The sequence below is a fragment of the Pieris rapae genome, chromosome 6 (genome assembly GCF_905147795.1).
Source record: "Pieris rapae chromosome 6, ilPieRapa1.1, whole genome shotgun sequence".
NCBI classification, from domain to species: domain Eukaryota; kingdom Metazoa; phylum Arthropoda; class Insecta; order Lepidoptera; family Pieridae; genus Pieris; species Pieris rapae.
The window spans coordinates 614,455-639,839 of NC_059514.1; the positions used below are offsets into that span (position 1 = coordinate 614,455).

General features: G+C 31.5%; 1 protein-coding gene across 1 annotated transcript in view; it reads left to right on the forward strand.

The window, feature by feature from the left end:
• The window catches only part of LOC110996715, a 64,481-nt gene that overhangs the window by 21,334 nt on the left and 17,762 nt on the right, over positions 1 to 25,385 (forward strand). The window contains exons 2-3 of the mRNA XM_045628770.1: positions 21,166 to 21,301; positions 22,140 to 22,317. Of these exons, the coding sequence (XP_045484726.1) occupies positions 21,166 to 21,301; positions 22,140 to 22,317 (314 nt within the window). The remainder of the gene's footprint in view (positions 1 to 21,165; positions 21,302 to 22,139; positions 22,318 to 25,385) is intronic.

Consider the following 25,385-nt stretch of genomic DNA (forward strand, 5'->3'; position numbering starts at 1 on the left):
CTATATGTATTAGTTTTTGACTTGGAATAGAAATTATACAAAGTGAATCTTATAACATAGTTTTAACTATTGTTCGTCTCCTTGATGTTTTGAGATGGATAGTGCATTGTTTATTTTTATTTAAAAGAGTTCACTACCACTTCCAGAAAACACACGACATACTAAAACAAAATACATGTATGTGCACAACATTTAAAGGAAAACAATACAATTATAAAAGAGATAATATAATATACATTAAATACAACTATGCAATATGAATTTTTTTTTAATTGCAATTTTATTATTGGTGACGAAAGAACAATGCTTGTAGGATGTAACGCTTGTAGACATGGAGACTGTCATAAAATTGATCAGTCTCACAAGTACCCAAAGCGTAGTTTATTATTACAACTGACGTTGGTTCTCGCTACACGTAAAAAAGGTCTGTTTATCGATTTCTTTAGGGGCAAATTCTCTTTAAGTAACGTAAATAACTTATTATCAATAATGGAGTGAATCTTTTTAATAATAAGAAGTGTTACTCGTCACCATACTCTACAACTTCAATGGCGAATCCGATCCAATATCGATATGATTTTGAAATTTCATATTAAGTTTCAGGTTTGTAACGTCAGCAACATAGATATTCAAAGGTTTGAGTTTCGTGGTTAGATAATTTTTCCTACTACATTAATTATGTTTTTATTTTAAATAGTTTTATTACCCAGATTCCACTTTTAAATTTTTATACAAATTAGAAAAAGATTAAGCATGCTTCAAAAATCTAGATTTTACATTGAGATGTGTGGATTTCTCAAAATCCTTATCGTTTCTCTCTTTAGTATAGTTTTCTTGTTCTCCTCGTATTGTCAATACAATTTCAGCATCATCATCCACATTTGTTAAAAGTATTCACGTGGTTTCGTTAAGTTCCGAATTGACTAAGTAGTGCTGTGCAAGTTTATAATTTTTAAGTTTCTAAATTATTACGTTAGCTATTCTCTCTCCGTTTTATTCGTGCTAGTTTCATATTAAATTGTATCTTATGTATGATCACGACCGACAAAGTTTTCAATAGATATTTGACATTTTTAAATGGAAGCAGGATATATTACAGCTAATAATTATCTACAATGTTAACTACAGTCTGCATTATTCATAAAGCGATAAGGAAGTTAAAGTCCAGGCTTAATTGTGAGGATGGTTGTGCGTTTTAATTACTCATGTTTTTTTTTCTAGAATAATCTATTTTATTTCATATTACATTTATTTTCCAAGAGAAATATGTTATGGACTTAAATGTATGGCATAGGTAAGTGTAAAATATTCTAGGCAGCAATATGATTATCCTGCAATTGAAATAATATGCCCAAATTTTATGTTGCCCTCTCGATACGGTTTTAATTTTTTTTGCAGATATCTTGTTCTGTTCATATTTCCTTATAAAATTTTCTTTCCACCATCACTAGTATTGTGCACATAAAAGTATTTTTTGTACTACACTACGTGACAAAATATCTACATCGGAATAAAAAACAGGCCATTCTTTTATCACAGACACAAATGTGGTTAACCAAAATCGATAAATGCACAAAGAACATTGTGATCAGTTGGCGTTTTGCATGGCCTACTTAAGGTTGTGTGTCACGATTTTCCTTATTCATGACTGTCCAGTGAGGCTTTGTTTCGAGAGAAGTTTTTTTACGTTATTTCTGTATGTTGAAATTATTTTGGTCATACTACTCCTAGAACCTCAGTTTCTTCAAGGAAGTAATGACACTGTATTATGAAAACTAATTTGGATAACAATACCTAATTGTTTTTTTTTGCAATACGTTTACTTGTGTGTATGACTTATGTCACTATAGACGATAGCGTGTATGTACCTATATAGCAATGAAATGATTTGTTAAATTCAAAACTAATAAAAAACGATTATTGGGGTTATTAAAAAATGGACAAGCATAATGTAATTTTGTTTTTAAGTGTGTTGTTCTTAAGAGTGTATGTAAGCGAAACCTTAGATAAAGTCAAATAAAAAGAAGATAAAGTAAAAATAACACAATTGTTTTCTATAGATATGTCTTGATTTATGTTTTATAACCACAATTCTTTGAATTGAAAATGTAAGAATGACATGACGATGTAACATGAAACACCGACGGAGTACCACAAGGAATGTGCTTTGGTCCCTTTTTATTTCTTGTATAAGATATATGATAGCTTTGTGAATGCGCAGTAGCCTTTGGAATGTTAGGTGAAATTTAAAGCTTTATAGCCATAAGTATATAATAAAATTGTTATTCACAGCACCGATCATACCATTGAATAAAAATGTTACAGTTTTAAATTTAAAATTAAAATAAATGATTTTGGGAAAACACGAAAGACAAGAAATTTTATGAAATAAGAAGAAAACGAACGAAAAAAATGAGTTAAAGACGTTTTAAAAGCTTCGTCTTTAACATATTCCAGATTATATTTAACTTTTTAGTTATAAATAAATATATTTGTTCAAAATCATTTTTATGACTAACGTAGGTACCTATATACCATAAGTTTGAAAATTATGTAATGTATTACTATTTCTATATTTTTTTGTGTTTATAAACGTCTAGATAGATAGGCCATAAGGAGAAGAAAAAATTATTATCAATGTGCTCAATTTGCTTTTACGCATTTTGTACAAATACTTAACGCTGACAACCCACGCTTACAATGTTTATCACTTGTCAAAGCATTGTATTGTTATTTAAATCGATCGAGGTAAAATGGACACAAAATACACAGTTATATTATAATGCGCATATTTTAAAAGTAATTATTACCAGTAATTGTTTGAATACAGTGAGTGAATTGAAGCTATGGTGTCAGGTTCCAATGTTTATATTTAAAAAATAGTCACGTGTTTATAATTTTTTACGTATTTCTTGGAAGTTTTCTTTGGACATTTTAACTAATAGTTACTTTAACAGTTCCAAAATTTGCATACATAGTTTAAACTTTCTCTATCATTTTAGTAGTCACGGAATAGTGAGATCTTTTTTTCAAAAGTATTCACTGTCGTACTTTGTATACAAAACAACATTTATCTCTTCAATCCTACAAGTATGAAACATTTGAATTTGTAGGTAGTAGGTATTCGGCTACGTTAAAAACATATTGTTTCTTTTTTTATGAATCAAAAGCTCTTTAAAATCTCCTTTATCTCCCTACATCTCTATTGTTACCTTTATTTCTATAATTGTATTTCTTAAGCACATTAATGATACAAAATTATTTGTCAAAATAGTTAAGTACGGTTCACACGTTGGCGATATTTGTTTTGAATTACAGAGTTAAAATCCTAACTTAAGTTAATCTCGCGCAATTGTTGCAGGGATGTTTAAATAAATGAAACTTTTAAAGCTATCAACTGTCAATTAGCATCATTTAAAACAAGAGTAATAACCAAAACTCTTACCTGAAATATATATCGTATTAATTTGTATAGCATATCAGCATTTTCATACTCTAATTTAGTATCATCTAGATATCTGTTTCAATTTTAAATAATGCTTCAATGCCAACTACCAACTGCCTACATTCTTCGCTGAGGTATTGACTACATACCTCTTTGTGTCGGAGAAATATCTCGCTTAGATTTTTTTATTAATCGTTATTACGAGGGCTCGCGAGCCCTCTGGCATTGAGAGTCCATGGGCGGCGGTATCACTTAATATCAGATAAGTCTCCTGCCCGTCTGTCCCCTGTTCTATACAAAAAACGAAGATATTATAAAGAGGGTTTAAGCCATTATCTGTCATTATTGTAATTGTTTACCTGGCGTTTCAATGATGTGTTTAGTTAAAATTAAACCACATATAAAGTGGCCCTATATACAATGATGAATGCTACTAAAATGTCTTGATAAAATATGTATTTTAAGAAACAACATTTAGAATTTGTTATTACACTTTAAAAAATCACTTTTATGCTATTTCTTGAAGAATCCAAACCAAAAAACTTTCTATTGAAATTCGTAATAATTAATTACTTAATTAAAATTAATCTAAACAATCTAATTTAAGAAATATATTATGAATTTACACATACTCTATTATATATTTCTTTTAACAAACGTGAGGCTTTTACCTACAAAATCAAATCAATTACAATCAAAACTGTTTGTATTTTATACGTTTGATTATATTTTTTTTCGGTATTGTCGTATTGGTTTACTTTACTGTAAGGATAATGTATTGAATTTTGTAAATAAATATTTAAATATAAAAGAGACAACTGACAACATATACAATGCGCATTTTATTAAAGTTCTGCGTCTACTATTATCTATATTAATAAAATGATGAAACAACAATAGTTTGATATGTTGAATGCAATTGTTTTGCGTGCCGTTTTGAGTGTGAAGTATGAATTTCGTGATGTTTTCACAATTTCCACAATCATAATATTTTATGTTGATCTACGGGCTACGGCAAAGAAATAATATTTAAATGTATCGCTTGCATTAATTTTAATAAGATCACTCAATATGCGTTCTTTTGTTTATTGATCCAACTGTCATTTATTATCACAAAGATAAGAATTAGAACTGTCAAAAATAATACCATAGGCATAGATAAATATGTCTGTGTCTCTCTATAAAATGATGTTGATTATTGTTTATCACTGGCAATCGGCCATATGTAATTTGTTGTCTGATTGTTGTAAATAAAATGTAGCTCCTTATAATTAAGCATCTTGTAAAACTCCATCAAATTTTAAAATCATGTTGAAGTGATTATATTAATATTATTTTGATCGTAATTCATCGTAAATTGATTTGAAAAGCGGAAAATTTGGCGCCAGTTGGACTGTTGCCAGAGTTTTCCTAAGGGATTGTTTGTTATTAATGTTTAATGATCACGCCGGTTAATTTGAGGAAGTTTATAGTTTGGCACCGATTGTTCCTCGGAAAACTTCCACGTAATAATAAAACAAGGCTTTGGCGTACAATAGCGCTATATCACCTACGTCATAAGCATATCCCACACACACCCCTCACGCTCATACCCGCACTTTCTCACCATCACACACAACAGCCGAATTACGAATTACGCATTAATTAATTGTATTGATGTTTTCCTTTCATTAACGTTTGTACCCTTTATATAGTATGTTTGACTATGTCTGGTGTGATCGTTGTTTGAAGTATATAATTTATGTTAGCTGTACGTGTTATGTGGTCCCCACTATATTATTAATATTTCTAATTACTATTTCTTTAACCATCTGTTTACGATATAATTTAAGATTAATTAGTTTGTTCGACGTAATTTATCCTTATTCTTAAAAGACAAAAACCCAAACCTTTTTAAACATCTGTTAACGATAAGTTAAGATTAATTAGTTGTTCCACTTAATGTATCCCTACTCCTAAACGACAAGACCAAAACCTTTAAGTATCAAGCCCCGATCCTTTGAAAGACACTTCCATTCCATATTCCTATTTGAACACTAGTTTTGTAAGCATAATTTTAAATAAAGTTTTTATTAGTTTAAAAACAAGTTTTTGTCACTGCCTCATAACATACGGCTATCTTTTTGACTATTTTAAGAACAACTACAATCTTATGTTAATCTAAAGTATTACTCGCATGTGTGAAATTTTTCTCTCACACACATTTTTCTATCTCAAAGTGACATTTTTTAAACTTTACCTAGCTGGTTCAAAAAATAAATAGGAAGAGTAGAAGAGATAGATTTATGCAGTTGTCTCGGTCACTCATGGAGTGATCCTCCCATTTTATTTACTAGGAACAAGAACAAAACATATAAAGAATAAGTAAATATAAAGAAATTGAACGAGGTCAAGTTTTCGGTCGGGTTGTACGTCTTCGTAATGTTCATGGTATCAAAATAATCGAATTCATGTCCCATTTAGTTTCTACGAGTATTTGGCATTCTTCCAGGGTTATATGTAGATGGAATGAAGCTGCCATGTTCGCATTGATTTGTTAAAAGTCAAAACTCATAACACACATTATATAATTACATTAAGTATATATTTTCCAAACTCTTTCATGATGAAAATTCAGCCCGTAATATAAGGGTGATTTTTTATATTAAGGACTGTGTTACGTCCTGTTTGAGCCAATGTAGGCTTAGTGGTGTACGACTCTAAACTATACCTGGGGTTCTCGGTTCGGACAGGAGAATAGAAAGAAACAAGAATAGCGTCTACTTTTAGAAAAAAATTAATGATCACGAAAGAGAAACAGAAACCTGACGCTCAGACCTGTAAGGTTGTAAGCACCAACGTTTATTTCGGACAAGTTACATATAAAGTATAAAAACGTATTGTTTAAAATACAGCTGTCTATTATTATAATCTAATACATAGTTCCCAATCGCCTATCCGTGTAATGAACCATTAATTCTGCTGGTGACAGTGAGTTATCAACAAAGCGAAACAAAGATCTTACGTCAGCAATTGTTACCTCGAATAATCACAATTATATCTGGAATAATATATTTATACATTTTCCTGTTAAATTATAAAAAAGGTTTTACGCCTTATCGCTTTGCTTTCCAATCTTTCAGATTAAGAAGATTCCTTCCCGCTATCTACAATTTTGTTTATTTTTTGAACTATGTATGTATTATGTTATTTGTATATTGTTCTAATTTTACTAAGGAAATATTAGCCACACATTGTCTATGCTTGGAAAGGAATAGCATTTTCGAGGATTCCAGCAAAAAAATAATAAGTTTATGTATTATTATTTTTTTGCTTGGGGGATAAAGAGCAGTAAATATGCTTGCAAGATATATTATATTTTATCTGAATGTTAGCCAAATTAAGACTTTTTTTAGTGACAAAAATTCCACTACAAAAAGTATCAGCCATCAATACTTGTAAAACTTTCAAGAATACATACAATTTGCGAAAAGTCGGAAAAATATTTTACTTGTAAGCAATATCTATGAATGTGTTAAAATTATACAATATGTAGGAACATGAGATGAAAACTGCGTCTTTCCATCGTCCCACATTCGCCTTAGTTACCCAAAATGGTTCCGGGTAGGATCGTTGCCAAGGCCGGCGGAGAAGGACGGCGCTATGCGTAAGAGCGGGACGGACGTCAAACAAAGTTGACCCTGATCGTGTGGCCTACTCCCGCCGGGTCGATAAAACAGGGATGGTGTTGATGTCATCGTAGTACTACTACGATATCATTGATACTTTTGTAAGATTAAGTTGGCAGTTTATATAATCATATGTTTATTTGTTATAACTCCTTTGGGAAATAGAAGAAAACGTTTTCGATATGCAATATACGAGTAGTTTCTAATTACCGAATGTATTTATAAACAAAAAATATATCACAAGACGGATCAAAGGAATAATAAATAAGATAGGTCACTTGAAGTCTGAAATTAAAACCTATTTACTTCATTTAAAAATACATTTATATTATTTTTTTATAGAACAGGAAACTTATTAAACCCTAAATTTATTCGGAAATACTTTAGTGGGCAGACACATAGTACGTGGCAAAAACTGCATTAAAATCGCTCAGTTGTGGAATAATACGACGACAGATATTTTCTTAATATACATGAACACAGACTTTTACTTTTTTTAAGGTAGAGTACCTTTATGCACGTGGGTGATGTTTTCGCTATAATATTATTACTAGGTAGTTAATTTCTTTGTATTTACAGATGTTAGGCCAATTCTATAAATGTTTAGATTATCCATTACGTGACCAGACGTCCCGTTTTGAACGGGACTGTCGCTTTTTCCAATTACGAGTCCCGGTGTCCCCGAAATGAACTGTGGGACGCAAAATTGTCCCGTTTTCAGAAACCGTGCGAAAATTTTAGCAGCAAAATATAAAAAAACGTGCCAAAGGTTTCATTCTTATTTAAAGACGTCTCTATCTCTATAAAAAAGTATCCTTTTGAAAAATATAAATATAACTAAAAATGTTGGGTATCTATATTTTGTGATGACCTTCAACTAATTTTTTCTATTATTATTGGACCAATATTAAACTAATGTCCCGTTTTGAGCCAATAAATGGTCACCTTAGTTGTCCACTAACAGCAAAAACGACGATATATATACACTCATATCATTGAAATATAGTTGCATAAGAATTGATTAAGATTACATGCCATGCCCGTCAAACGAAATGACGTTGAAGGTTTGAACTAAAAGTGCAATGTCAAGTGGCACTTGCCGCTTGGCTCATGAGTTGTGAGGTTTTTTACTAGTCATTCTGTTTAGTATTCATATCGTTATATATTTTAAGATTTTCTGTAGCAAGTTATACAAAGAAACATTCATGCTCAATTAGTCTTTATTTTAGTCTACCAAGCGCCCAGTCTGCTGCCGTTGTCACCACTTCAGGCAGACAGTAAATGTAATGACTAAATAGTGTAATTTATTAACGCTAAACAATGCTAACAAATGTAAGTATGGCCAACGAAAGAAAATATTTAAGAGCGTACTACTTTCTTAGGCACAGGCAGTTTTTGCCGCGCACCACTAATATCTGGACTGAATCAAGAAATTCCGTAACCAAATTAAAACCTAACACATGACGTATAGGTGTAGCCAATACACGTTTTAGCAGGATAGAAAGCATACTGCGTCTCACTTTGGTCTGGTGTCATCGGTGACGTAGCGCAGGTGCAAAAGAGTGGGAAAGAACGCATACTGCGTCTGATCTCTCTGAGGCTATATTGAATTAATATCAAAGAAAGAAATACTGCATAAATAAAAAAAAATAATTATAATTGCATATGCTTTACCGGGTCAGTCACCGATTGCCGCACGTTTTTTTTATAACATTGGTGCAGTAGAAACATCGTGACAGACAAGCACTTTATTCCTCTATCGGAGAATAACCGCAGCTATTGAATGTTATCCATATCATTTGGAATATAAACATTTCTACTACTTGTATATTGTAAATATATATATATTTTTTTGGACTGGGCGGCTTATCCAACGACCAAATCAGATTAATTCAACTTCCACATGTCAACACGTTTTTGGGCGAAGGCTAGGGCTAGTCAATATTAGTATTGTCTTTTATTTACATAACTTTTACACATTTAAAGAAAAACACTTTTTTAACGGATTATAGTTATGTATTTGTATTTAAACTTATAATTATTTGTACATAATTTTAAATTTAAACCGACGTTTCGCATATATATATTTTTTTGGACTGGGCGGCTTATCCAACGACCAAATCAGATTAATTCAACTTCCACATGTCAACACGTTTTTGGGCGAAGGCTAGGGCTAGTCAATATTAGTATTGTCTTTTATTTACATAACTTTTACACATTTAAAGAAAAACACTTTTTTAACGGATTATAGTTATGTATTTGTATTTAAACTTATAATTATTTGTACATAATTTTAAATTTAAACCGACGTTTCGCGTGCTTTACAGCGTCAATATTCTGAATTTCATAGGGCGCGCAAAACATTTTTCGGAAAAGCTTCTAATATAATAAATCGATTGATAAGAAAAGTGTACGCTAAACAAGTGCGCAGTCGGATTAACAATAGCTTCATTCATACATGATAAGATATCGCATTAAATGACGTGTTTGATATAGGAAATGCTGCCAATACTGTCACTTTGCCCTTGGTATTTTTCCTATGGTATATTATCAATATATATGTTGTTGTATAATTGTGCAAATGCCTACTATACTTAATCTTTTCACTCTCTGTCTTTGACAGTCAGAACCCGGCTACGTTTGATGGTTCTGACAAATCAGTTGAAAATAGTGCTGGATTTTAAATTGGCGGGAATTTATTTTATTCCTTTATTTATTGATAAGATCTTCAGGCACAGGAGGCTGATGACCTACTTGACTGTTAGATTGACAAAATTCTTGAAGCGCCACTGATGTTTTATTTTATTTATTATCTTTATTATTTCACCAACCACCACATTGTGAATTATATGTTAATTTGACGCGCTTTCTTTTTAAGTACCTACGCTTTAAACCTTCTGTTTTATAAACATCAAAACACAAAACCATAGACTACAACTATGTTTCAAAATTTAACTCATTTGAGAAGCGTTATTATTCAGTAAAACATCAATATCGTTTGTCGCCTACATAAACACCTACGATCACGTTTGAAGCCACATTTTGAAGCATTGTATTGATATATTTTCTCTAGAGGCATCGTTAATACTAGCTGTAAAATTTACACTTGAATAATTATGACATAATGATGGACATTTTAATTAAAATTCATATAAGCTTCTATATAAATTTAATAATTTAAAATAAATAACAACAATAACAGTTAGTATATACCTATGTAATATATAAGTGTAATTTTATGGTAATTATTAAAGTACATAATGGTAAAGTCAATACTTTGAAACTTCTACTAAATAAAACATATATAACTGTTTACCGTTTATACAAATACACCGTAATAGCCTTGAATATAAAAACTAGAGATACGTTTTAGTAATCTGTAATTGGAAAGGTTTTATCTGATAGTTTAAATTACAAAGAAATTTATTTCATGTATTTTACGATCTTAATCACATTTAATATTGAAAAACAAAGGAAGGTGACAATCTATCTTCTATTTTACGTTAGTTCTACGAGTTACAAAAGAATTGCACATAATTTACATCAATTACAATTAAGATGTCTGTTTGCGAGTTTGCCTTAAAGGCCATCGACGCACTTGCAAGCCAGGAAGATTGCAGGTGTCCATGGTCCACTTAACTCTTAAGTGACCCACCTGCTCGTTTGCCTATAAAAATACACATTTTAATAAACTATTCAATCCATTTTCTTTATTTTAGTAGTTTTCTTGTTTAAATTATTTATTCTGCCGCTGTCCAATGAGAGAGAACGAGTTATATTAATATAAATTATGGATTAGGTGATATAGCAAAAACATAAAAAAATATGTTTATTCGAATATATTCTTCCTATTATTAGTTAAAAATATTTTGATGTAGTTTACGTCATCAGCTAACCTTCACGTCTTAACAAATACAGAAGATAAATTTAATTGACGCTAATTCGATGTAGATTAGCGTTTCCGACGGCCTATTTATTTTTGTTTAGCCAGCTTTCAAATTGTCTATGGATCTTCCTTGTTCTTATTTCCAAACAAAATGACTAGATGTTAGTTTGTTTATTTAACCTAAAATGCGCCTAAAAATTGTATAAATATATTTAAATAATTTCATTCAAGTATTGTTTCACATTTCGATGAATTAGTATGAGTTTACATCAACAATTTTAAATAGAATGTGAAAATTACATTCGCAGAGATAGCTCTATCGCAATTAATTTTAAATCGGTCAGCGAATAGTTAAAGATTAAATTGTTCCGTTTTTGTAATTAAAGTTGTTAAGATTCCAAGACTACTTACGTACCTCGCCATGATGAGCCTTGACCTCCACGGTTACTTCCCAATGGGCCACTCGAACCTCGCGTAGGTCCACAACTAACTATAAGAGAGCATACAATTCAGTCAAACAATGTTTTAAAACACGATTTGTACTCACAAGTAACGCCACGACCGTTTTGGGGTATTTTTGTGGTGTTCAATATTCATTCTGTAAAACTTTAAACACAAATAAACTTTAAAAACAAAAAAATACAAATATTTAAATTAAATTCAAATACAAAATCATTTATTCATTTCTTCATCAGTTCTTAAATCAAGGGTTTAGAACGGAAGAGAAGAATTATTCCATACACTCTCATTTATTTAATACACTCTCTGCCACTCTTTTTATTCGCCAAGTAATCTAAGCTCTTGATAATTTAAAATCTCTGTATTCTAAACTCGGGTTCTGAGCTGTAGTCATAATAACAGGCACACGTGTTTGGCATACATTCCGCTTCAAGGTCGACCGGTTAGGCCTGTTTGACAAGACCAAGGGTTTGATAAAACTTATCGAAATTAATTCTGAACATCAAATACATATATTTCTAATTTTTAAATATCTGCGACTTGAACCAACCGGTACGATTAGAGTCTTTTTAAAGAATAAGCGTACTAATTCTTAAAAGGCCGGCAACGCACTTGCGAAATATTATGAGTGCAATGGTTGGCGGTATCACTTAACATCCGATGAGCCTTCTGCCTGGTTTAAAACGACCTAGTTTGAAAGAAACGACTTTGGAGTATGAGGTAGACGTATTTTCGTATTTGATAATAATTTATGTGTTGATAGGCCGTATAGGCCACTGAGTTGACAAATATGAACCGGGAGTTGTTAAACATAGACGTTTTAATTAACAACTCCCGGTTCATATTTGGTTGTTAACATAAACATTAGATATCTGTACTCTTCCAAAAAGTTTTTTCTCTGAAGGTATATTTATTCGCAAATACCAAATTAATAGCGATAAAACTAATGTGTATGTTTTCACGGTTTATTTTTAAAAGACATTGAAATTTAAACATATTCTATTTGTATCTGTTGCTATAAAGGAAGCAGCGACTAATTTTATTTTTAATCAAAATCATTTAATTTCTATCTGCCTATTAAATTTATCTTAATATATTTGTTTATTTACCTACTAGACGTATCACGTTTTTCTTTTAATCGTGGAATACAATATAGTGCATTACTCTTTCATAATGCAACATTCGGCGAAATAATTTTCGTAAACTATCTAAACTATCGTTTTCAGTTTTTGTAGTTTATGAGCAGTGTTGGCTTCGTGCGCTTTATCCTTGAGATCGTACTTTCGACCCCGGCTGTTCACCATAGGACTTTTTACGTGCACATTTAACATTAGCTGGAAAGTGAAGAAAAACATCGTAAGGCTTAGATCCAAAAAGTTTACGGCGTGTGTCAGGCACAGGAGGCTGATCACCTACTTGCCTATTAGATTGACAAGTAATCATGAAACTGATACTTAAGTTTTATTTTATTGTTTAGTTTATTCGCAACAAAAACAGAAATCTTTCTCCTTAAAGAACACGTTGAATGTGCGACAATTATTGTTCACACAACGATATAAATATAGCATTGAGAATAGTGTATATGACAACCCAGTTATGTAATATATTAAGTATAAATTGTACATACTAACATAGCTGAGCAATAGCCAATTGCTCATATGCTGATGGAAAACTGTGTGTTATATGATATTAGTATGTTTTACTTCCGTATATCATCAATGTTTAGATTTTGACACACGGAGTTATATTTCGCACTTTGTTTCGTCTTTTCTTACCTTTATATGGACGTATCAGAAGGAATCTACATGCCAATAAGGCAAAAAGCTTTGCTCATTGTCCATTAAATAATTACATATGTGAAGGAAAAGAAATCTTTTCCACACCCCATGACACGACTAATGAATAGCGGTATTCCATGTCTGACCAACATTAACATAATAAATGTTATCACGATTTATCCTTGAATCAAAAATTTCGCGAACGAAAATATCACATTCTTGAATGAACAATAATAACAACTGTAATAATTGATTAACCAGATGTTTTATGGCTGAAGGAATTTGCGACGCAATTTAATAAATATTTTATCAAAACAATTCTTAGAATTCTATCGAGGACAGAGAAGCAATTACTACTCACTTTGAAAACAAAAGTAAGCGAAAAAAACGTATGTATTTAGGTTATTACAGTATTAGAAAATAATAGTTTCATTACATATGATATTTTCTAAGACGAGTTGTTCGTCTTTTGTATGAAACTTATAAACCAAACAATATTTTTATTTTTTTTCTGTACCTAAAACTATAGTACTCTTGTTGTAATCAATTGATATCTTAAATCTTCTGTTAAATTTGTTAGTGATTGTCTTGATTTATATTTGTTTTATATCACGTTGATTTTTCGAATAAATTGTTTTCCTTCCTAAAAAAGTTGATGATATACTTTGTCGTAATTATGTCAATGCCAATGTTATGACGTTTAATGCTATAAACTTTATGGTTCGTTAAGTTAATAATTGTCTCCTTTTGGGCAACTGTATATAGATTTTTAAGCGAAATAAAAACAGATTTATTATATATATAAACAAATTAATATAAATGTAACCAATAATAAAATGTAGAAAAAAAAATAACATGAAAAAGTAAAATACGTCTTATCGCAACTCGCGAAACGGCTCGAATCGATTAGGATATTAGGATATTTTTTAACAACATATGTGTATAAAGTAAGGTGCCGCATCACAAGACTCATTAGGCATTACGCAATACAATTATGAAATGTATTCCTTATAGAGAACATATTCCTAGTTTAAAACTTTTAACTAGTTTAAGACTTTAGTGCAGTGCACGCTTAGCCTAATGGTTAAGCGTGCGAGTCATATGCGGTCCTCCATTTGATTCCACATTATACCGGCATTGTTCTAATCAGTATCTCTCTCTATTTACGCGAGAGCACATATCATTCACGTACACCGACGCCTAATCACTTTGCGATAAAAAAATTAAGTTAATAAGTTATCCCTTGTTCGTAAGGGATCAGTCTAATCGTAATTTTTGAAATAATTTTTGTTTTTAGAACTAGTGTCTATAATATACATCGAAAATTGTAGAATTGTGTTTGTATAATTAATAATACAAACACGGGATTTACGTAGTTTCAATGAAAAAATAACAAACGATCGTATTTCAATCGGACTAATTTGTTATGCATGCACAGGTTTCGTGGAAAATATGAATTGTTTGTAAAAATGATTTATGTTTATTACATTTAATAAATGCAGTTTTGGTTTCAATTTTATTGGCTTATTAGAATTCAACATTAATTCAATAATTATTATAATTCTTAGGGTCCCACAAGTCAAGAGCGTAACAATTCTGAAAAGGCCGGCAACGCAATCTCGAGCCCAGGCGTTGAGTGTCAATGGGCGGCGGTATCATTTAACATACTTTGACATACATGGCGCTAAGACTCGTTTCAGTATAGGCCCAAGCGTATGCCACAATTCCAATGCTTTATTAAGTGTAGATTTTTTTAATTAACAATTTCTGAGAAAAAGACATCAAAACCCATTTTATATTTCACAGGGTATCTTAAGTCTTATGTACACGCTTGATAACCTCATTACCTTGTCTTGATAAATCCGTTGGGGTTGTCACGTGTTATGATAGCATTGATTTGGCTAAATAAAATCTTTATCGTTAAAAATATTTGATTTATGGTTTGTGTACTCGAAAATTGCTGCATAGGAACGTATGTCATAGGCGTCATACATATATAATATTATTTTGTTGAATAGTAGCCTTAAAAAATGTAGTAAAACTGGCCAAAAATATTGTCCTTTTGAGAGATTCTCTCAGTTTCGCGAACTGTACAGAAATTCGAATAGAAAATCTATTTAAGTTGTATAGTTAATTAACTATGAAATTTAAGGTCTACAATACACATTACGCTCGAACAATATAACGCGGGCAGCGTTGGCTGTGCGCGTTGTTTAAATAAATAACAACTACGTTTAAAGCGAAATTTTGAAAAGCATGATACTTCGTTTATCACGTGTAAATTAAATTGGCTTTGACCCAGAGATGTATTTTAGATACATCCCGCGAACCGCAAAGCAACGTCTCAACACGTGGTATCTTGCGTCTGCGCCTGTAAATAACCTATAAATCACTCAGTATTGCCACGCTTAATATTTTCTTTTCGCACTTCAAAAAAATTCAAATGGCAACGTTAAGGTCAACGATAATAGTTCTGCCAAAATATTTATTCGAAATTTAAAATACTCCAAGTATATTAAAAAAGTTTAATTAAATGGAATTGCGTTCGTAATGCATTTCTCATTTAAATAATTGTCTGATTCAAAGGGTAGTAATGAGTTGTACTAACATAACAGGACTTTGTAAAAGGCCCGCGGATCGATAGTAAAACAAAAACTTTTATTATATAACATATCTCACTATTTACAGCGTAAAGTATTACATTAAGTAATGATTTTTATATAATCTGTTAAAAAAATCAAAATCAGAACATCTTATCTGCCATTGTTCTAAATTTAAAATCTCATTTGAAAACCGGTTCCCCGCGGATTCCGACCTATGGCGTGTTTATTTCTAAACTCGTGTTTCCAAGGACGCTTTTTATAGCGGCAATGTATAACAGTTAAACACTTTAAAAACACATAATATATAACTAGCTCAAATCGGTTGACGCCGCAAATCAATAGTAGGTATTATATAGAGCGATGATATCATTGTTTGTCAAACTTGAAAGGGTCTTTGACAAAGAATTAACGAGTCTTTCAAGTTTATAAGAAGGTTAAGTAAATTTTGGGACGCGTTCGTTTTAATTGTGTCGGGACTTTTGACTTTGGCACAATATTATTTAACATTTATAATACTTAGTTATTTAGATTGTAGAGCAGCGTTTTTCAACCTATTTTGTCACACATTAGCCTTCGTTACATTCTTATAATCATTGAATGGATTTTTCATATAATCATAACGATATTTTTGCATATTTACTAGACCGTGAAATAAATACTGTACATTGATAACTAAATATTTGTAAACTTATCTAATCGTTGTATTAACATAGTATATTTGTTTTTCAGTCTGGCTAACTGGGTGAGGCATTATGTTCACTACAGAACAAGTTTAAACAATTTAGATAAAAAAAAACACTAATATGAATAAATAAATTTGGTTATTTTCTGCGTTTCAGAACTGACAGAAATATTATGTATTTAAAACTTAAAAGCCTTAAAACTTAATAGCGGAAATATGTCTCCCTGTAAGACCTTCGTAACGTTATCTAATTTATGGGATTGGAGATAAACAAGGAGGACTTTAAATTAAGCTAACCGCCGCCCATAGCTAACCCTAACGCCGGGCGGCGGCTTCCGACTTTTGAAAAAATGGCACGCTTTTTTCGTAAAAGCTCCTAAGTCGTATCAAATTCAAAATCATTTATTCATGTAGGTAACATAATGTACATTTATGCACGTCAAAAAAATGCTATACATTCTTCTTCACATTCAGTACGCTCTTGCCAGAGCGGTCGTGATCGCTATGTGGTAGAAGGCGCAGATGTGATGCGCTTCACGACGTTCCGCCACCGCTGCCAATTAGAGGTCATCCTGCTGCACTGATTCGGTGATTCTCTTACGGCGGACTTAATCTGATCAGTCCAACGTATAGGTGACCTGCCGCGCGGTCTGGTGCCTTCCAAATATACATTAAATGCTCCTAATTTTACATTTACTGCCCGTTCTCAAATCAAGGACGTAGAACGGAATCGTTTCGAAAACGCCTCTAGCTGTTTCCACAAAGAAGTGGGACGCAGAAAATATTCTGGAACGTGGAACGTCCGGCGTCGAGGTGTAAGGATATCACTTGTTACAAAAATAAGTTTTCTGAATTATGTCTAACCGATGTGCCTAACAATACCTGCCAAAGAAAACATTGAAAATTATCATAAATATGTTGTTCATTGGCCGTATTTTGATGTTGTTAACCTACATTCAGGTTGTTGACTTATCATTGATTTTCAACTGACATTGAGTTATTAATTAACGTGTTACAAGTTTACGAAATATCTTTGATTATGTTATATTGTTTGATAGATTTATTTATTTATGAGCGGTCTGTCCCGACATGGACATTTTATTATTTTTTAATTTGAATATGTATTTTATGGTCAGCCAGTATTTACTAGCGGATTGCGGCATTTACATTAAACAATCACATAAACAGCGGATCGCCTATTTCTCTATTTAGAAAAAAAACTATAAACCGATCAGTAAATCTGAGGGCAAGACAGCTGATATCATAGCTCTACGTATGTAGAGTGTATAACGGTACTGGTTTTTATATCACTGCTATTTACCTTTATTATCCCATAGTAAAATAATTATTGAAGCCTAGTCTTTCTTTACAATTTTACTGTATAAAGATCCTCCTTTATGTGAGTAATTGTCTAATTATTATCTTGCCAGAACTTCTAAATAATATAAATCTTTAATGTATATAATCTTGTAGACATAATTTAAATCCTTTTATTTACTCATTACAATTGAAAATCGTTAAATATTCCGTTGGTATAAATACCTAAAATAAGGCAAAAATTATACTGATATTACTATGATTTCTAGTTTTATACCGATTAGTATTTAATTACTATCTATATAGAGGTAAATTATTGTCGTTAGGAAGATTGTGCAACATATACAATATATTCTTTGGGATATACATTGTTTAGACTTGCTTATGTTTCTGGTTAAAATTATTCCTTTTTAATCTTTAGTGGATGGATTGATTTCATCGTATTATGATGGTCTGAAATAATTCCTTTTAAAATTAGCTTTGTTATAATAAGGATAGTAACCATTTGATTAGCGTCTGTGCATCTTTATTTTCCTTTTAAAAATCCATTAATATGTACATATTTGAATGTGTGAAATTTTGTACTTACGCAAGTATATTTAAAGAGACAACCTTAAATTCGACCCTGTTGATCTGTTTAGTTTATTTATTTATTAGTAATATAACAGCTAACATCCATATTATAAAACTAAACACTTGGATAATATGCAAGAGAAAACATAAGTAAGTACATTAAAAGAAATAAAAACTTAAATTTAACATTAAATAAATGAGAATTTATAATTAATATTTCAAAGAACAATCTAAATTGTTACTGCTTAACAAAGTCAGTCTTCCCGCCTCTTCAAATATCTCTTCAAATCCCCTTTGGTAAGGTGGAAAATATCAACATCCTCATAATTAATGTCATTGTTAGGTAAATCACTAAACATTGGAATCACGGATAATAATTGTGAGCATATTGTCGCATCCGGTGGAGGGATTCTTACAGAAATTAATGACAGCGAATAGATTTAGTTCATACATTTCCTGAATAAAACAGAATCTAATAAGTTTAAACAAATTGCAAATATTATCTTATCGTAAATGTCACGAATATGGCCTCGATCTGGGTTACAAATCACTATTATTTTTATCTATTTACCATGATACACTTTCAAGGTTAGTACTGATTATTGTATGATTACATACACAACATATGAAATTTACACTATATTTATTTAAGCCTGATCTTAGATAAGTCGGATTATTGATAAGTTTAATTTTAAATAAAAAATAAGCGTTTAATTTGGATTTATGAAATGTATACCAATCCTCCTCTCTCTCTGCGCATTGTAAATAAAATAGTCAGAATTGGTCTGACTGCTATTTGAGTTACTTCTTTCTCTTCTTTTGTTCCCGTGTAAACAGTAATTTGTTTAAGTATAAAACAAAATAGCTTGCCAAACATTTAGTTGAAACTTAGCACGAATGACTCGTATGTAAAAACCCAGTTATGTTTTTGTCACATGGGTGTCTAATAAGTCTCATCTCTGAATGATACCTTGACTTTGTACTATGAAGTGATTTTTTTTACCTTGCTCCGTATTAAAAGCCGTTACATAATTTAAAAAATAAACCAAAACAAAGCGACGTTTTCATACACTAATACTCATACATAACTGCCGGGGAACTCATGATTTTGTAATATTCAAGTACACAAAATGGCCGTCACCTTGCTCTTAAAGATTTAAACCAAGTTTAAATATGTAATATGCAAAATAGCCACGTCGCGTTGAGCAAGGTTTTGCCTACACTGTGTCAACTTCCGGTGTTGAATGTAGACTTCCGGTTAGCAATAACAAACTGAGTTTTATGTTATATATTAAATTATAGAAATAAAATAATTTTTATTCACAATTACGATGATATTTCATTTCAATGTCGTTCGTTATAACTTTATACAAGATATTTCAGAAATTTTTATATGATTTACGGTAGGAGCAGTCGCCAAATATGTCTGTTTATACGCGGGTCACGCAATCTATAGAAGTTTCAAATTGGTATTTTGGCAAGTCATTTGATACGAAAATACTAACTCTTTCCATAAAATATATGGGTATACATCTATTTTTATATAATAAAATATAAATTTTTAAACGCACTTGAATTAACTTGGATATTTGCGCTCTGTACTACTCACCTTTGTTTTGTGCGATTAACATAATTATTTGTAGGGTGAAAGAAGATATCGTGATCTCCTAACGGGATATCTAACCTTGCAGTTGAGATTTAGTTTAAGTGTAAAGATTATATAAAACGTGTTGCTTTTAACATACGCATACTGACATTTTATTTATTATTGTGAATTTATCTCGGCATTGATATTGTAATTGTAGTACTAAGTATATGTATTATATAGACTAAATTAATTATACTTTTAACTAATTACCCAAATTCCGAAACATGTGTAAAAGTTTCATTCTAATTATAACAAGGTGTGACCGTAAATGTAATTACGTTTCTAATTAGTGTATGTAAATAAAAAGCCCAACCTGCCTGACACAGGCTTGACAGAGGTCATTGAACTCACGAGTGTGCCCCCAGGCACCGCTTTTCATTTTCGTGCCTTTGTCGTCAATACACGCTTTTCGCTTTAAGCACGATTTTTCGGTAAGATATTTCAAAATGAAAATGTAAACAAAAATGGTATTGTATATCTGAAAAAGTTTTAAATGGAGTCTGGGATAGAGAAAGTTCAGTAAAAGAGCTTTTTATATACAAATTGTATCGCTTATGTAAACTAAGCTAACTAGATTACTGAGATCATCTCACACGTACACAAAGGTAAAATTATCTCCTCACATTCAATAACTTTGACCACTGCTATAACAATTAGTTTAATTATGTTTTAACGTATTAATTAAACAATAATTTATGACGATATCTACAAATTTTTACTCGGACAATCGTTCTAAAACATTTATAATCTTTAAAAACGAACAAAATTACGATCTTTAAATAACATTTTCCGTAACACCGCGACGTCCGTACCTTAGCGATAAGGCAGTTTCTACGCGCCACCACTATGTGGAACCAGCTGCCCACGAAGTATTTTCGAACGAATTTGACTGAGGGCCCTTCAAAAAAAGAGCGTACCAATTCTTAAAAGGCAATGCATTGCAAGCCGTCTGGCAATATATGTCCATGGCGGTATCACTTATAAGAGTAGCCACCAGCCCGTTTACCTTCAAATTTGCTTCAACATTGAGATTTCGCTTTGAGGCCTTAGCATCCTTTACTATTCATTGAGACCTCGATTTTTGACAACTTTTCTATTGTTAACAGTTGTGTACTGCGACTACAGTGGATCTGGTCGCGCCTTAAACTGGATTGAGGATTACATTCAGCGCGATATATTGCCGACACATGCAACACGCAGCACTGCTTTATCATTCACATCGGGACAAACGGAAATATTCCGGTAAGTACACACAATGACAACATTAATGAACAATAAGCAGCTGTATAAATACAAATAAATACACATGTGAGATTTTAACGTTTATTTATATAAATCCTGTTCAATTTTATTTAAAGAAATATTATTATGTTCTGAAGGTAAGTGTGCCACAGTTAACTCATTATGTGGTTTTTACGAAATTACATTTGACGTCAAATACCTTAAATCTTATTATATATAATTTACGCGTTATATTGTCTGTCCGAAATGGACTCCTAAATAAGATCAAACTGCACACCGTGAGTTTGATATTACTTAAAAGACAGGATGGCTTTCATATACATAATTCTACTGGTCGTGTGTATGTCACTGAACTCGTCTTAAACGGAGTGTTGAATTATTATTTTAATTTTAATTTTTAAGTATGCGTTTGGGTGGAGCCCTAGATGGATTCACAAATCAGACCGGCAGATAGCGCTGCAGTCGGTACTTTCATACTTTCATATCGCTTAAAATATCATGCAGGACAACGTCTGTCGACTACGCTAGTTATTATATAAATAAACATTAAAAGCTAATATACACCTTAAACTTAACTTCAACACACAATGCCGGCATAACACAAATGACATACACCTAAAATTTGAATTGAAAACCGTCGCAAAATAGCATATAGACAACAGCTTGCCTCCAATACGCCTGCGTAGTTTTTTGGTAGATGGACTTTACTTTTTACATTTTTAATTTGTTTTTGTCATGTATATAAGTGACATTTATATTTTTAATGAGAAGTTTTGCGGTCAAGTTTGAATGCGATAAACTCAAAAATTACCAATAATATATTTGTGTGGTTTTTCAGGTCTGAATCGAAGGATATAATTCGTAGAGCAGTAAGAGCCTGTGCCGAAGATGTGGTGGTCCTTGGAGCATCTCTCACCCGGTTCCTCAGAGCACTTCGGCCGCAGAATGTGGTGGTGTTTGTATCATCACGGGAAACGGATGTACAACTCGCGCCCTGGAAAGAATGCGGTGCCGAAGTAAGTTTCCTTGCTTTTCAGCGTAGTTAATTATCTAACTTAGTCAATGTACTTTCTTTCTATATGCCCGTTTAACATATCCAGCAATTTGAGGATTTATTTTTTATTTCTTACAATTCAAAAAATAAATACTAGAATTAATCGGAACGATATGTCTGCGACACGAAAATGTTAATTTTGTGTTGAAACTTTATGCAAATATCTTCGTTAAATAATTAAACCTGTCACAGCGTAAATATGATTTGAAAGAAGGACAGGATAGAATACAGTTAAAAAGGTGCAGTTAGACTGATGTAGTTTATATGATCATTTCTAAATAAAAAGTTTGACGCAATTTGCCCATACAAATAATATAAACAGCAAGTATAGCTTTATTTTTCGTATCGACTTTTTCAACCAAAAACCTTGGTAATATAAGGAAAAACACATTGATAACATTTGTAGTAAATTGTGTTTTTGATTAAGGCGTATAAAATTCGTGTTTGTTTTTCTCGTATCGCGTTAAAGTTAATTTCTTTTTTGCGACTCTTATTATTAAATCGATTCGAATAACTTCGATTATATTTAAACATTGAAGTTGAAAGGAAAATAACTCTACGTATAAAAAACCATTTGGCAAATATAAATATCTCAATTTAATTTGATTTAAAACTACTTTAATTAAATAAACTACTTTAAATAATTAATCCTAGAATCATACAATCTTTGTTTTCCACTAAAACATTTCTTATGTTTGTTATCGTTAATTTACTATTTAAGTTGTGTTTATATACATTTTGCAATAAAAAAACATCACAAAACAACATATAAAACATGTTTTCATTCGCAATTTTTTCTTATCAGCTTAGGTCACGTCCAACCATTACCTATATTACGTAATAGACTTTTGCAATGTCATTTAAACTCTTTTACCTTATCAGCAATTTATGCTTTGAATTAAATTAATTTTAGTATTTTACCAAATTATATACTACCGTGAAGCTTCGAAGGCTCACGCCTGGAACGGAATCAAGTCCCGGATTCAATTTGTACTTTATTAATTACTGGTGAATCCTATCGAGAACATCACCAAAGACATATTGGACGTAAGAGCAAAGAGGTTATTGCGTCTAAGAAATATTTTTTCTTGTTGATCGAATGCCCTGTTACCGAGAGCCCCTGCTAACTTTATCTACTACTATTATCAAAATAACATGTAAATAAATCTTAAACGACTTTTGACTTAAATGATTTGTTCGCAATTTAAAAGTATAGTACTATAGTTCAAATGTAATGTTTAGGGCCTGTTTCACAATGTCCGGATAAGTTCCAAATAAGCTATTTGTTACTTATTGGTATGATAAATAGTATTTTTGCGTATCACGACTGTCAGATAGCGCTATACGTCATGAAATTCGAAGTATCTTATTTGGAACTTTTATCTTTCGAATAATTTATGTGTTGCATAGCTATTTGGCACTTTATCCATACATTGTGAAACAGGCCCTTAATGTCCATGAATTTTACTACAAACGTAGTACTTACCAACTGAGGGTCGGTCACGAAGGGCGGATTCCCCTAGGCCTTGAATTTATAGCTATGGGCTATCGACTTCCGGGTTCGTTTATGACAGGCATGCGTAATATCGTCGAAAAATATAAACAGAATTTGTAAATTATTCTGTATATATTTTGTATTCAAAATGTATAGTGTTTACGAGAAGTGTATATAAATTTTAGCTCGGCTTAAAATTATTGTAGTAATTTTACAGTTTTTTAGTTATTATCTGACTGTAGGTTTATTTAGCGTTTTTATTTAAAACATCATACCTAATTAATGAATAATCATTATGTGTATAAACTGTTATGTTCTGATTATTGTTTTCAAAGAAGTTGAACTTTTCTTAATAAAACTTAAAGCGTGCAAGTTAATTTCTGCAAATAAGGACATCTACAAACAATCCTATTTAATAACATGTTTGACGATTACCACACACCGTGTATATACGATATATTGTCCTAAAATAACTAAATGTTTAGACTCTACAAACTTGCTCTACTTTTAATGTAATTATTTTTATTGAACTATGTATACTTGCAACGAAGTGTTAATAAATGAATCACCTTTTGGACAAAAACAAATGAATTTGAAACTGACGCAGAAATCTGTTTCATACCATGTTAAACTTACTACTAGCAGGTAGTATCACATAATATTAACAGGAATATACGTGTGACCATTACCAATTATTACAGATTATGTGAATGCATAGCCATCAAAGGAAACCATACAAAAATGAGTGGCGTGTACTACGTTGTAATCCAGTTAAACGGTAGTTCACCTTTCAATTTCGATTGAGACGAATTGATTGAAGGTTTTTTTTATAATATTACAACTCTTTTCCGAGTAGGCAGAGACCACAAATCTATGCTAACTATGGTCCTGACAAACCTCTCGCTTCAACCACTGACATTCACCATGTATGCATGTCGGTTATGGGTTCTTTTAACTTTTCAATTCGCTGAAATAGCCACTTCTTATTTGTGTCTTTATCTTTATCTTCTGTGTATAATTTTCGCTTAGCTTATAAGACCTAGTCATTATGTCGTCTTTTAACGTGTCGTCCTTTAACCCGCATCGCTCGGTTTTTTTTAATAAGTTCACTGCGAACTGATTATCTACATTTGAGAGATGCCGGCTGAAGAGGCGAAAGTAATGATGCCTTTATGTACTCTAAGCCTAGTTGGAAAACGTGTAGAATTATACAAAAACTCTAAATTTAAAATTTAAATTGTTTTGACCTTTATAAGTAAGCGATATGCGATAACAAGATGTTTTTATTCATTTCATAAAAGGTAGCCTATATTCTTCACCCTATTTAAACTCTGGAGATTGTTAAAAGTACATTACCACGTGCAAAGGTGTTCATAATATTTGCTTTTAATAAAATTATTGAAAACGCAACAAAAACTCATATACTAGTAGGCCCATTATGCATTCTTATTTTGTTACATATGAAATTTACGATTCTAAATACGTTGAATAAAACATTTATTTAGAGGTGAAGGACAAACGGACGCAATTTGTAA